This window comes from Erpetoichthys calabaricus, chromosome 2 (genome assembly GCF_900747795.2).
Source record: "Erpetoichthys calabaricus chromosome 2, fErpCal1.3, whole genome shotgun sequence".
Classification (NCBI taxonomy): Eukaryota; Metazoa; Chordata; class Cladistia; order Polypteriformes; family Polypteridae; genus Erpetoichthys; species Erpetoichthys calabaricus.
The window spans coordinates 203527339-203542006 of NC_041395.2; the positions used below are offsets into that span (position 1 = coordinate 203527339).

A 14668-nucleotide genomic window follows, 5' to 3' on the forward strand; every position below is an offset into this window, starting at 1 on the left:
GTCTCTTGTTTTTGGAACCCCTACAGATTTTGTTATTCTCCAGCCCATCTGGAGTTTTTTTTTTTCTTTTTTCTTTTCTTTTTTCTTGCCTTCTGGCCATTTAACCTTACTTTATGTTTTTGTTACTTAATATTGCCTAATTTTATTTTTGTTTCATATAAACTTTTTCATTTTGTAAAGCACTTTGAGCTATGCCACTTGCAATGTTGTTGTTGTTATTATTCAAAACTTTTTATATCTTGCTATATTGAAATTATTGTTCTTTATAATATAATCCTTGTGTTTTTTTGGTTTACAATACATGTTTTCATTCCTATCTACACCTTAATGCTAATTAAAATCTAATATGCAAGCCGATTTCAAGTTCAGTTGTATTGTTGCTTTACACACTACAGTGGAATTCTTAAATATGCATACCCACTGACACATTAAACAATATCATTGCACAAAGTTTTTCAGTTTGATATGAGATCATTATAATAATTTCCAGGCCTTGTGTTAATAACCCAAACTGTTTACACACATGTAGCTTGTGCATAAAGGTGTTTTTAAAAAGCGTATCCTACCAAGCCTCTTATTCAAGATCCTTTTTACATACCTTATCAACACCCTTACTCCTGTTCAATGTTGCAATAGTCATTGTGAATGAAAATTCATTAAGTGCCCTTCCCGCTGCTTGTTTCAGTATTTTGCAATTAAGTGATGCATTCAGTTTTTGCAGTTGAAATATGGGGTATAATAGTATTAATGTGTGGCTTCAGATGTGGACATGTTAGCTGGAAGTGCTGAACCTGTTGAATTTTTCTTTACTGATACAAATTCTAATGTATAAGAATATGCTTTGCCTCTTCTTGTTGATTATTCAAAAAGAAAAATAAGATGATTTCTTAAATTTTTTATAAGCATTAAAATAAATTTTTTTTTGCATATATGGTAATATTAAATACACAACATCATAGTAGACAGAGTAAACTTTTAGCTTCTTTTAAGGTCACATTTCAAATGAACATTTTAGGAGAAGAAATATTAAAAACTACAGAAACAATTTTATAGATAATAATCATATAGGCCATGGTGTTATAAATTATCCAATTGACAAGAGTCACTAAAACCTTTAATAACAGTCTGTTATGTTTTGTTTTGAGGAGGATCTAGTAGAATGTCATCCTTGCATGTTGTCATCACGCTTATAACATTCATTTCCATTGTTTTGTCAGAGTCTCTTCTGTTTATATCTTTTCATTTTGTTCTCTACTTTCTTGCTGATTTTCACAGGTGTGATTTTATTTAGTGAAGTCAAAGAAGCTTCTGGTCTGCATCTGTTGTTAGGTGTGTAAAAACCATTTTCTGTTCACATATTCCCCTGTGTGCTGCAAAGGTCACACTAACAAATAGACTCTTGCAGTTTGTATTTGTTTGTGTCTTCAGATGTAAATCATTCTTTAGTTGCATCCCATTGATATGAACTGGTTACTTTTCCTTGTTTCCAGGCCAAAGTATATGTTATGGTGTAATACTGGTATTTTTCTAAAGCACTTTCAAAAAAGAAGTACTGTGTTTCTGCATTTCATTAGATAGTTTTAGTGTGTTTTTAGAGCAAGCCAGTGAATATCTGTATACAGTTTGAAGGAATGTAATTGTTTAGTGTTTTTTCCCTGCTACACCCACTGTTTTTTACTTTGACCTATGTAATTCAAAATGTATTATTAAAATAAACAACCTCTCACATTTATAACTACTGTTTGATAATTTGGAACCTTTGTCATCTTTGTAGTAGCGGAATCTGTAATGGACTGCGTTTTTTCCTGTTGTATCAGTCATAGCAGCGTTATGACTTAAATGAAGGAAACTGCAAATGGCTTGCATTTTACTAAGTGCTTCTATGATGTTCTGTAAATGGATGTGAAGACGGATATTCAAGAATTTTATTTCATTCACCAATCTTTAGCAATATATAAATAAAAATAAGCAATATGTGATCAACAATAATTAATTTCTTATGTACTCCTATTAAATAAAAAAACTCGGTGAACAAACAGAATAAATATTAATGAAATGAAACTGAAATAACTTTATATTTACATTACCATGTATACTGCATTTTGGTAGATTATAATTGTGTATAAGACATGAATGCTGGTTTGGTTAGCTTAGAACCAATTAGTTGGTGATGCAAATATCTTAAAATATACCAATGAAAAATGTTTTTAGGTAAAAAGGTTCATTTTCACAGTATCAATATTTCACAATTCTAGGTGTCATTTACTCACTAAGTAGTAATACAAGTGACTGTTTTAAGCAGCTTCCTCTCACTTGCCAAACTCTCCGATTCAGTACTTTTTTGACCTAGGACCACATAGCAATCTCTTTAACTGATGGTTTTTAAAATCCATTATACATTGCATTACAGTTTCCCATTCTTAAACCTTTATTTTTGCACAAAACAATTTTGCCATTCTTAGTGTCTGCAAGACCCAGTCCATGATGGCTGTCAGATCTGTGGATTTGCCACTGACAGTTATATGGGTTGGTAGGGGGTGAGCCCTTAGAGAATCACTGGTTTCAGTCATATAGGGGAACCTCGTTTTGCGAATTGTCACTGATAAGCATAACAGAGCAAAATCAAAAATGGGTCCCTGAGGACCCATTTCAAGACACTTCGCAAGCCTTTCTCAATTTATACAGTAGTGAGGCATGACCCAAAAAGCGTCAACCTGCGATACAGTTTTGGTTGTGACCCATAGTTTAACAAACCATACTATAAAAAGTAATCTTTGGATACTATTTCAGCGTGTAATAAGCTTTTCACTCTTTAAAATCTATTTTTAAAAGCATAGCGCAACCTTATTTGGGATGTATTGTAATAGTCAGTCAGTCATTGCCTAACCGGCTTTGTCCTAAACAGGGTCGCAGGGGTCTGTTGAAGCCTATCCCAGCTAGCATAGGGTGCAAGGCAGGGCACACACACACACACACACACACACACACACACACACACACACACACCCCAAGCACAAACCAGGGTCAATTTAGAATCGCCAGTTCACAACTAACCTGCCTGTCTTTGGACTGTGGGAGTAAACTGGAGCACCCAGAGAAAACCCACACAGACGTGGGGAGAACATGCAAATTCCATGAAGGGAGGACATGGGACACAAACCCTGGTTTCCTTACTGTGAGGCAGCAGCATTACCACTGTGCCAACATTCCACCTTAATGTAATAGTCATTTTATTTAAAAATTTAAAAAACTTGATATGTGGTTTTCTAGGTCAGCTTTATTTAGTCTGTATGTATTTCTATGCTTAGGTTTTCAGTTGAAGTATAGCAACAACAGTGTAACTTGATGTGCGAAACAAGATCAGTAACAGAAAAAAATGAGTGTAAAAAAAAAAATTCCTTACCTTTATTCCTTCTGATCTCTTTACAATGTCTAATTTCACATCCATTGTGATGGCTTTCCTCTTCTTCAAAGCACTACCATCTGAAGTCTCTGACTTTCGTTTAGGAGCCATGATAAGGACCAAAAAGTCGCCAAACAAAGCAACACAAATGGAACACTTGTACCACGCGCAACCAAACAAGTTTGCCAATTCCCTCACTCATACGCTGCGTTACTGTGTATTCTTCCGCTGCGTGCAACCAAACTAGTTTGCCCACGTAGTCTGTAAGTTCGATGCTAACGGCGTAAGCTGAAACACTTGCATCTCAATTTTTTTAAGTTTTTATGGGAGCGTTGTAAACTTGAAATGTTGTATGTCGAGATGTTGCAACCTGAGGACCCACTGTAATTAAATAATAAATCAATACGAATGTACATTACAGATATGTAATTAGAATACAATATTATGAAGGACATTACTTTTATACTAAGTCTCTAAAGAGGAGTACAATAATAAGGTCAGATGGCTGGGAGGACAAAAAAAAAAAAAATAAAATCTGCAGTGGTTCCAGAGACCAAAAGACCGTTCAGCCCCCACTGGGCATTTTACCTAACAAATGTTCTTAAGTCATTCCTCATTATTCTAGGCTTTATCGCAGAGGATTCAATGCAGTAGGTCTTATTGACAGCTGTGGTACCTGCCTTCATTTGAACATGATAGGTTGCGGCATAGTGCCTCGATCAGTTAATGGTGGTGCAAAATGCCTCCGCAAAAAGACCAGGGGCCTCTTATATAATAGTGTGCCTAGAATTCACACTAACACATGGCGTACGGACAAAAACAGAAATGTGTGTACACACTAAAAAAATCCATATGCCTAAATCTGTGCGTACACCAACTTCAACATTCTTCCGCTACATAAAACCCGGTCAGTGTGAAATGTAACACACGTGCATGCACCTGCCACCCCACCCTGACTCCTCCCAGAATTACACCTTTTTGAAAATGAAAATCAATATAAATAGCCTTTTAAGTTCAGCATTCTGTGAAGAGACAGTGGCAAAAGCACAGGGGGAAAAAAAGAAGAATTTCAGTGAATATCGAGTGGAGGCAAGGAAAAACGTTCTATTTGTTGGTTTAAGCAGTGGTATAAACAACAAAAGGAAGTTGACCGAGTGACATAGAATGGAGAAGAAACTCTTAAGTTCAAGTTCAGAAAGTCGCACAGTGCCTGAAGTAAAAAAGAAGTGATCAGATATCAAAGTCGCTGTGAAAAGGCAAGTTGTAGCCCACCGACTGATTGTCATATGGAAGCGTATTAGGGTGTAGAGAAAAGAAAAAAATAGGGACACAGCGGGGGGAATAAAGGTCGAAATGTCAACTTTAATCTTGAAATTTCCACTTTACTCATGTAGTTTATTTTGTCATTAAAGTAGAACGTCATAAGCTTCATCTTAAAATTGTTTACTAGTTTCTGAAATCCCATCATAACTAAAGTAGCACGTTAAATGCTTCTTATTCTATGTGTTCTTCTATGTACTCTGTGTGTGAATCAATAAGTGCTTCTTAAACTGTCTTTTTCTTATGCCGACAGGACACAGAATTCATTACATTCATGATATTACAGCTCTTTGAACAATTTAAATACTAAGATGTATACTTAAATTTTCATGATGATAGGAATTAAAGCATGTATGAAACATAGGGGAATGGTGGCACAGTGGTAGCGATGAGCTGGTGCCCTGTCCAGAGATTGTTTCTGCCTCGTGCATGACCCTTGATGAAATCAATTATTGCAGCAATACTGTCTATTTCAAATGTACTAACCCCCAATTCCTGTCCTTCCTTTTCTTTCTCCAAGTAACCAATCGCCACATGATAAGCTCTGTAATAAATGTCAAGCCATCTGAAAGCTTAGAATGCTGATTCTTCAAAACCTTTAAGGAACATTGAAATATCTTCATAGTACATCTATCCATCCAGGGTTGCGACAGTCCCAGCAAGCATATGGTGCGCCACTGTGCCCATACATTTAATTTTTAACAGTATACATTATTTACATTAAGTTAAAAATGTATCTGTATAATGTAATATACTGTACATACTTTACTGCATTTCATCTTATAAATGATATAAACAGCTCTAAGAAGATAGCCCTTGGAAATCTAAATCGAATTAGAAGCCAGTAGTCATCATACTGTAAATACACACTTTCTTCTATTGAATTGAATTCCTTTGTTTTTCATAGCATGAGATTCAATATGCAAATCCTCCATAAACGTACTTTCCTATAAAATGATAAAATAACAGTAATAATAATTATACAATAAAAAAACCAATGAACATATACAATATGAAAGCATAAGTACAACATACATGTTCATATAGTGCAGATAGTGCAAATGGTTCATAAAGTGGCTCAGGTTGTGCTAGTGCAAGTTTACAGTGAGGTAATTGTACTTATAAGTACAAACAGTTCTACCAGAAGCACTTGATGGAGTTATTGAGTGTGTTTAGAGCTGTTGGGATGAGTGTGTGCTAGATGCTGCATCCCAATAATCCTCTTTCCGAACAGCTGCTATAAAGCTGTGATTCCACACTTGGATACAGTGGGTTAAAATACTTTGAATGGTGCACTGAGAGTAACAACGCTAAAGCAGCTATGGTATATGGAATAGTTTGGCCATTCGTGGACGATTATATTGTTGCAGGTTGATTACAGTCGGATGCCTTAAACTAATGAATGATATGCGGTTAATTTCAGTGTATTTGATAAAGCCATGTCAGGGATGTTAATCTAAAAAATAAAGGGAAACCACACAGGAACCATAGCCCTGCTTTGATGCTGGGTGCCATCAGTTTGCAAAACCAAGCTGAAAACTTGCATACGCTATGGATTGAGCTGGCGTGAAAATATGCATGGCTTTATGACAAGTTTAGTTGTTATACATAATAATAATAATAATAATACATTTTATTTATATAGCGCCTTTCCCATGCTCAAGGCACTTACAGAATACAGTAATCCCTCACCTATCGCGGGGGTTACGTTCCAGAGCCCCCCCGCGATAGGTGAAATCCGCGAAGTAGCGACCTATATTTATTTTATTATTTATACATATTTTAAGGCTTTATAAACCCTTCCCACACTCTTATAAACACTTCCTATGCTCTTAAACACTTTCTACATTCTTAAACACCTCAGACCAACACTGCACACTGCCTGCACGCAGCGATCAGACGTCAATGTGTCTGCACTCGCTTTGTGAAGGGGGGCAGCTGAACTCACGCTGAGCAGAAATGGACTTTGTGCTGCTTCTGCCAAAATGCCTGCTTGTCGCTCTGCTCGAGGAGTGTGTGTGTGTGTGTGTGTGTGTGGGTGTGTGAGAGCTGAACGCACCTTCGCTCAAACCCCCCCTCCCCGGAAGCGCAGTTCGCATTGTCAAGGGGGTGGGGAGCTGAATGAACGCTAAGGAGAAGTGGACTTTGTGCTGGGTTTGTGCTGCTTGTCGCTCTGCGTGTCAATAATTTAAAAGCCTGTACAATCAGGCTTTTAGGTGTACATCACCAATTTTCCTGTCTCACTGTCTTGTCTTGCGTGAAGTTAAAATGTTTTATAATAGTGAGATGTTACTCATATCCTTAGCCCGACATCCACATATCATATGTGTTAACAAAGTGTGTTTTATAAGTTTACATGTGTTTAAAGCATGTGGGATGGGTATTTTAAGGCTTAAACTAAAAAAATGTTTATTTATATGGTCTTTCTATATCACGGATTTTCTCCTGTTGCTGATGGGTCTGGAACATAACTTCCGCGATAGGCGGGCAATCACTTGTATTTAAAAATCCGCGAAGTCGTGAATCCGCGAAAAGTGAACCGCGAAGTAGCGAGGGATTACTGTATAATAAAGAACGGCAGAATATACAGTATATAGCATTGTACAAACCAGATAAATAAATAAAGAAGATTAAGACAGTAAATTCTGAAAAAAACAGACAACATAATTGATGGTCTAGCACACACATACAGGTTACATTGGCATCTTGACAGAGAAGTAAACTGAGAGAGAGGTAATAAAGTCAAGTAGAGCTAAAAGCCTTCCTGAACAGATGAGTTTTGAGTTGTTTTTTAAAAGAATTCATGGAGTCAGCTGACCTGATTAATTTTGGTAGGTCATTCCAGAGTCTGGGCGCTATACAGCTGAAGGCCCTGTCACCCATAGAGTGTAGATTAGTGAGGGCACAACAAGATTGCCAGAATCAGAGGACCTTAGTGGGCGGGCAGGCACATAGTGATGGAGGAGGTCACTGATGTAGTTTGGTGCGAGGTTATTTAAAGCTTTGTAGGTTATTAGTAGGATTTTATATTCGATTCTGTAGGACACAGGGAGCCAGTGAAGACGGAGCAGGATGGGTGTGATGTGCTCGCTGCTGCTGGTTCGAGTAAGGACTCTTGCAGCTGAGTTTTGAATAAGCTGGAGCTGTGATATAAGATTAGAAGGGGCACCTGCCAGTAGGGAATTACAATAATCGATGCGGTATGTGATAAAAGCATGGACAAGTTTCTCAGCATTAGAGAAGGAGAGGAAGGAGCGAACACGGGATATGTTACGGAGGTGAAAGTAAGAAAGTTTCTTAATGTGATTTATGTGGGTGGAATAAGTGAGGGAGGAATCAAAAATGACACCAAGATTTTTTACAGTAGAGGCAGGTCTGATGAGATCACTGCCAAGATGGACTGGGAAGGAGCTCATTTTATTAAGTTGCATTTTAGTCCCAATTTGCAGGAGTTCAGTTTTATTGCAATTTAATTTTAAAGAGTTCTGCTCCATCCAGGTTTTAATTTCACTAAGGCAGGTTGTGAGCTGAGAAAGCTCTGATGAAGTTCCACTTTTAACATTGAAGTAGAGCTGGGTATCATCTGCATAAAAATGATAACCCAATCCATAACTACGGATAATATGGCCAAGGGGAAGCATATAAATACAGAAAAGCAGAGGACCAAGGACAGAGCCCTGAGGGACTCCTTGTGTGACTGGCACGGAGTTGGATCTGTTGTTGCCAAGACTAACAAACTCTTGCCTATCAGTCAGATAGGACTTGAACCACTGGAGGGCAGTGCCAGAGATACCCAGCATGTTCTCCATTCTGAACAGTAGGATGTCATGTCTGACTGTGTCAAATGCTGCACTGAGGTCTAACAGAATTAATATGCTGGTTTGTCCAGAGTCTGCTGCCATAAGCAAATCATTGGTTACCCGTAGCAGAGCAGTTTCACAGCTGTGCCGCGCCCTGAAACCAGACTGAAAGGGTTCCATCAAATTATTAGAGGTTAGGTAATTGGTGAGTTGGGAAGCTACAACACGCTCAAGAACTTTTGACAGGAAAGGTAAGTGGGAAATAGGCCGGAAATTGTTAAGATTGTCAGCATCAAGGCCAGACTTTTTTAACATTGGGGTTGAGTTTATTATTATTAGGGATGAGTTTATTATTGTTGTAACAGTCGGGATTATGGCATGAAGGCAGGATTTAAGTAGTGTGGTGGGGATGGGGTCCAGTACACAAGTAGTCGGCCTCATCTTACAAAGCAGGTTATTAACAAACGCAGAAGTGACTGGTGAGAACTTAGAGAAGGAGCTGGATGGAGTGGGAAAACAGGGAGAGATATAAACAGATGATATATTTATGTTAGTTGAATTATTTAGATCTTTAGTTTTGTTACGGAAAAAGTGGAGGAATTCCTCACAGACTTCAGTAGAAGAGGTAGTTGGACCAGATAATGATGTGCGTGTGGAAACGGGCGTTGCACTGTTTACACATTAGGCGTCAGGAGAGTAAGCAGAGAACAACAGAGATTGCAAATACCTGAAGAAAAGTGTAGCTCCGAATATCTATTGTACATTTTGGATAAAACGTTCTTTCATCAGTTAGTCTACTATAAATTCAGATTAGTTTATACATTCAAAGGCATACAGCACTGAGAAGTTTACTTTTATTAACAGAATTTTTTTAATGAAATGAGGCTTTTTAACAGGTTGCTTTAAAGCATGGAGTAGCCACTTGCACAGTATCAATTAGATATGCACGATATTAGAACTATTTACATAATAAAACAAAGACAACAAACATAGAAAAATGCAGGAGCTTCTTTGTTTCCTGTCTATTTATTTATCATTAGTATAATAGGCTGTTTTTTAATCTTCCTCCATCTGCATCATAAATTTATTCCATTTCTTTTTGGCTATGAGTTTATTTTCACACAATCAAGTTTATATAACCCACGTTCTGGCCTCTACTGTATGTTATAACTGCATTAAAGCAGTAAACGTGTAATTGTGTATATTTCAAGCTTTTATCAGATTTACATCTAATATTAAGTGCTACTTATTAATGGTTTGGGTGAACCTGCATTAAAATTTGAAGTAATGGCCTTCTAAATCATTCTCAGGATCTAGTTGTTAGCTTTACTTTGATTTGAGAGTAGAATATGCAGTAAAACTAGTCTTGCAAAATTACAATGTCTTGCTCCTCAGGAAAGACATTTTTGCATGTCAATAAGCTGTTTGTTTAGAACGTCTGATTGCAATCTCATGCCTGTGTTTGATGACAGATATTTTTAATTTACCATACAACCAGAAAGTCGTTGTAGAAAGACTGTTTTTGCAAGTAATTTTTTGTTATGAGTTACAAAAAAAATTTACACTCCTAACCTTTTAATATATTTGATAACACATTTTGAGAGAAATGAAAAGATGATTTTTTTATAGCAAGATTTGTAGAGGTGTTGTTAAATATTTTCTAAACAACTAGTATAACATGATTTCTTTTGATTAGAAAGTATTGTATTTTATGCACAGTTCACAATAATCTTTAAGATTTAAGATCAAGTTCTGGATCTGTGTCCTGGAAATGCTGCTACCACCAGTTTTATAGCTAGTTGGAAGTGTATCATCTATTCCAGTGAAGTAATATTTTACTGATTCCTGTGCAACTTTAATGTAAAAATGCTTTTTTTCTCTCATTTTCTCTTGCCACTTGTTTCATCTTGGTAGAGTAATATGTTGCTCTACTTTCCCCTTTTGTATTATTCATATGTAGCCTTTTTCAAAATGCCTCAAATCTCACAGACTTACCACTGTTTATAAGGTATTATAGTATACTAGCCGACGCCCGCCGTAGCATACGGCGGTGTAAGAATAGGAACAGAAAACGGTGAGAAAGGAATTCAGAAATCAAGAAGAAATAAATCCATCTTGAAAGACGCAGTTGTGCATAGGTGTTTTGGTGGAGAACACAGATAATGAGTCGAAAGATCTAACCCTAGAAAAAGCCACGTACAACTGACCGTGGCTGAAGACTGGTATCGGGTCTGTACTCTGGTCTTTGGGTATCTGACAGTGCATGTAGAATTTCCAGCCAAGCAGGATTACATGTGAAAGTGATAAATAAATCGGGCTTTCCGAATTTACGTACTATGGCCATGGCATCCTGATAGTTTTGTTGCATGTATCTAGGACTTCCTGGAAATGTGGACGGTAATATGATCATTTTGCCTACACGTACGTTGTTATTTTCAGCGCTTGCTTGCAGTGCGTCTGATAGTCCTTTGTATTGTTCCACGCACAGATGTTGATGTAATCTGAGATAGTTGAGCCGCGCGCTCTCTGTTTTAACATGCGCATCTATGACGTACTGTTGGAATAGTTTGCCGCCGGAGTGCAAAATACTAAATGTCTTCCTCATTGCTAATCTGTACCCGTAAAATTGGCATTGAGTAAGCCTTATTCGCTTGGCGGTTCTTTTATTGGGAACATGTTGTAAATCTTTGTGCCAGCCAATGTTTGGGAATAAAAGTGGGTAAACCATAGGATCGCAATTCATATTGAGCGTGGAAACCTGTTTACAGGAGTTGCCTATGGAATAGATGCAAATGTCCCTTTTGGCAGGCGGTTCGCCATCTTCTCCGGCGAAAATCGCTGCAACATCGGTGTGACATGTCAAGGCATTGTATCGTTGTAAATCCTGCCTAGGGTTTTCCTTGAAAACCATTCGTACAGATGCTGTTGGATTGGACTGAGCGATTTCATGCATGTGTTTGTATGATTTAGCGAAGGGGTTGATAGTTCTGAGCATGGAATCTAGCTGGAAAAGTAAATTTTCGCTGCATGCAGAGTTTGCTTTATTTTGTAAGCGTACTTCAGTAGCTTGAGCTGTGTCAAAAACATACAACTGTCCATATCCTGGAGAGGTAGAAGTGTTAGCGTATAGTGGAGAGATTTTGGTGATAAATTTGCCCGTGTATTTTAAAACAGTATGGTCTGTGGCCAGGAGGTTGAGTTATCTGTGCACCCATGGAAGCAAATGCTAGAGAATAATTGTATTATCAAATGTGTTCACGATAATTTTTAGCTTCTGATGTTTGCTGTGTAAGAAGCTGTTGTAAAGACACAGGAGCCGCAGGCAGCATGGGGAAGGGTTTAGAAGAGGACGAATAGGAATCGAGAAATGCTGTGTCGGCTGCATGTGGGCGGGACCGGTTTTGAAGTGGAAGCAGGACGAACCAGAAGAGAAATATATATAAGAGTGAACTTCTCCCCACCTTCCCTTCTACATTTATAACTTCAGGCAATTAGATGTAGTAAAAGAAAAGCAGGAGTGAAGTTACAATTTAAACAATGTATGATTGGTAATATTCATAAATAATATGCAAAGTACATTTGAATATTGGCAACCATACAACCTGATTAAATGGTGATATGTAGTTTCAGGCGGCACACAGACTTGTTAGTTACTTAAAATGTCTGTAGTTAAGGCATCATTGGTGGTCAGCTTTCTTTAGAACAGGCCATATGCCTGTCTCAATATGGCTGCCGAGCTGTGCTCTTCATTGTGTTGTCCTTTTCAGTTCATGCATCAGTTAGGTAAGAGAGACAGAGGGTGAGATAAAGCAAGCAAATTTATGGGTTTTCTGTCCAACCCCTACAGCCAATAAGGTGTCATGGTACTTAAAGGCTTTTGAAACAAGCCAATTCCAAATAGCCATGCTTCAGACCAATGGGGCAAAGAACATCTTATCACCTGCCATCCCCCAAAACCATATGCTAAGGTAAAGCTTGGCAGTTAGGCAGCCTGGCTTTGTGTGGGAGTTGAGAGACTTCAGAGAAACATGTACCAAACTTGTTTCAGGCACTTCCCCCAAATCCTGCTGTAAAATTCAAAGAGACTCAGTCCTTGTTGGGGTGGGGGGCGGGGGGGGGGGGGGGGGGGGGGGGGGGGGGGGGGGGGGGGGGGGGGGGAAGTAAACATGAATGCTTCTCACTAATGTAACACTAATATTACATTGCTTTGCCTAAGTTACAGATGAAGACATACAAAATATTTATCAACTTATATGCAAAATATCACATCACCACTTTAATTAGTTTAATCAACAATGAACAAATGTACATGAAAATAATAATATAAGAACATAAGTTTTACTAGCAGGATTAACTTCAACCAGAGTCTTTTAGTCTGTAGTGGTCAGTATTCAGGATACGTTTTGTTCTTTGGGTAACTCTACCTTCATTACTGGATCATAAAGATTATGTTATGATCTATGCTGTATATTAACACTAGAATCCCTGAAGCCTATGAAAAAAGTCATAATCCCGGGTCACCTTAAATTGTTTCACACCTCTTCATCAGCATCTTTGTTTTGCAAATGTGTCAAGTAGCAAGCAGCCTACTGTCCCATCCTTCACTGACGCAACTGAAATGTGAGATGCAAAATTCTCAGTCTATTTACCTGGGTGTGAGGTGCCTTAAATTGTATAGGGTAAATAATATATTTTTATTTGGAATGCATACATTTCATGTGTGTTCCATGTCTACACCGATCTATATTATTTACCCTATATAACTCCAGGCACCTTACACCCAGATGAACAGACTTGAGTTTGGAGAACTTCAGCTGTGTCAGTGGGGGATGGGATAGTAGACTGCTTGCTGCTTGCACTGATTGACAAATTAGCAAAACAAAGACGATGATGAAGAGGTGCGAAGGAATTTAAGGTGGCCCTGCATTACTTTTTTCGTAGGCTCCAGGAATTCCAGTGTTAAAAAAATCTGTAGTGTCAAATGTTGTTTCAGAAGACATTTTCAAAATGGTGAATAGGTATTCATTTGAAATAACTTTTTTTAAATAGTGCAGCCCTCACTAAATACAGTAGTGCAGTACTCCATATTTTAAAGCCACTTTTGCTTAGAATGCTTACTATCTTGTTAAAATATACAATCTATTGAGAAATGACTGACATTTAGAATACTATTTATTTTTATCAAGCACACTCTATTCTTGGAGCAGACTTTTTCAAAGTCCTGTTTTATATATCAGTATTTTTTATGGCCTGAATTGGAATAGCTAACGAAACAAAATGCTTGGCTATGTGCAATTACATGTTTAGTATACATATCACCTGCTGGAGTTTTCTTTTTCAGATAAATAACTTGCAGGATTGATAAAGCCTCAGTAGCAGTAATCTTTTTGCTAAGCAAGTTATTTATGCTTAAGTAATTCCTAATTGGATTACATGGTTTACCAAAAGACTCCCAGATGTCTGCTTTTCAGTAAACATAAAGACACATTTTTTAATGTTGTTAAGCAAAGATTTACATTGCTTAAGATTTCATTTGTGGTCAATTCCACAATTTTTTACATTATCTGATTGAGTAATACCTGTCTATATAATTAATGTTTGTGTGAAATGAAGGAAGAAGCAGACCAAAGATTCTGGTCACCATACAAAAATTGTCAACAGTTATGCTGCAATTTCAGGTATTTATTTTTTAAAGCTGTAAAGTGTTTTCTTAATAATCAGATTAAAAGAACACTCAACTAAAAAATGATGCATTAATTCTATGTACTTTGTAGTAGTGGCTGAGGGAAATTTTTTTAATGTTTTTTATATAGAAAGGGCAGAAAAAGGTTATAATATTAAAAAAAAAAGAATAGTGACTAGTGCTGTACAACTGCAGATAAGGTGAAAAACATACATAGAAAAATAAAAAAAAACAAAAAACTTGTATTTCATCAGTCATATAATCCAAATATCTGTTATCCAGTTGAATGTTCAGAACATGCAAAGTTCATTCCTTTTTGCTAATGTGTTGTTAAATAGTTACTTCCTGAGCACTCGGTGTACACATCCTAAACAGTAAACTAAAGGCTAATGGAGGTTACGTGTTGTATTGACAACAGGGCTTTTGACCAGTGAATGATGGGGAGAGGTGTGTCTCCCATTC

General features: G+C 37.4%; 1 protein-coding gene across 2 annotated transcripts in view; it reads left to right on the top strand.

The window, feature by feature from the left end:
- Positions 1-14668, top strand: part of opa1 (OPA1 mitochondrial dynamin like GTPase) — a 215802-nt gene that overhangs the window by 11283 nt on the left and 189851 nt on the right. The window contains exon 5 of one of the 2 annotated variants that reach the window (XM_051922224.1): positions 1276-1329. The exons of the other annotated variant lie outside the window; for it this stretch is intronic. Coding sequence (XP_051778184.1) covers positions 1276-1329 — 54 coding nt within the window. The remainder of the gene's footprint in view (positions 1-1275; positions 1330-14668) is intronic. 2 annotated transcript variants of the gene reach the window in all.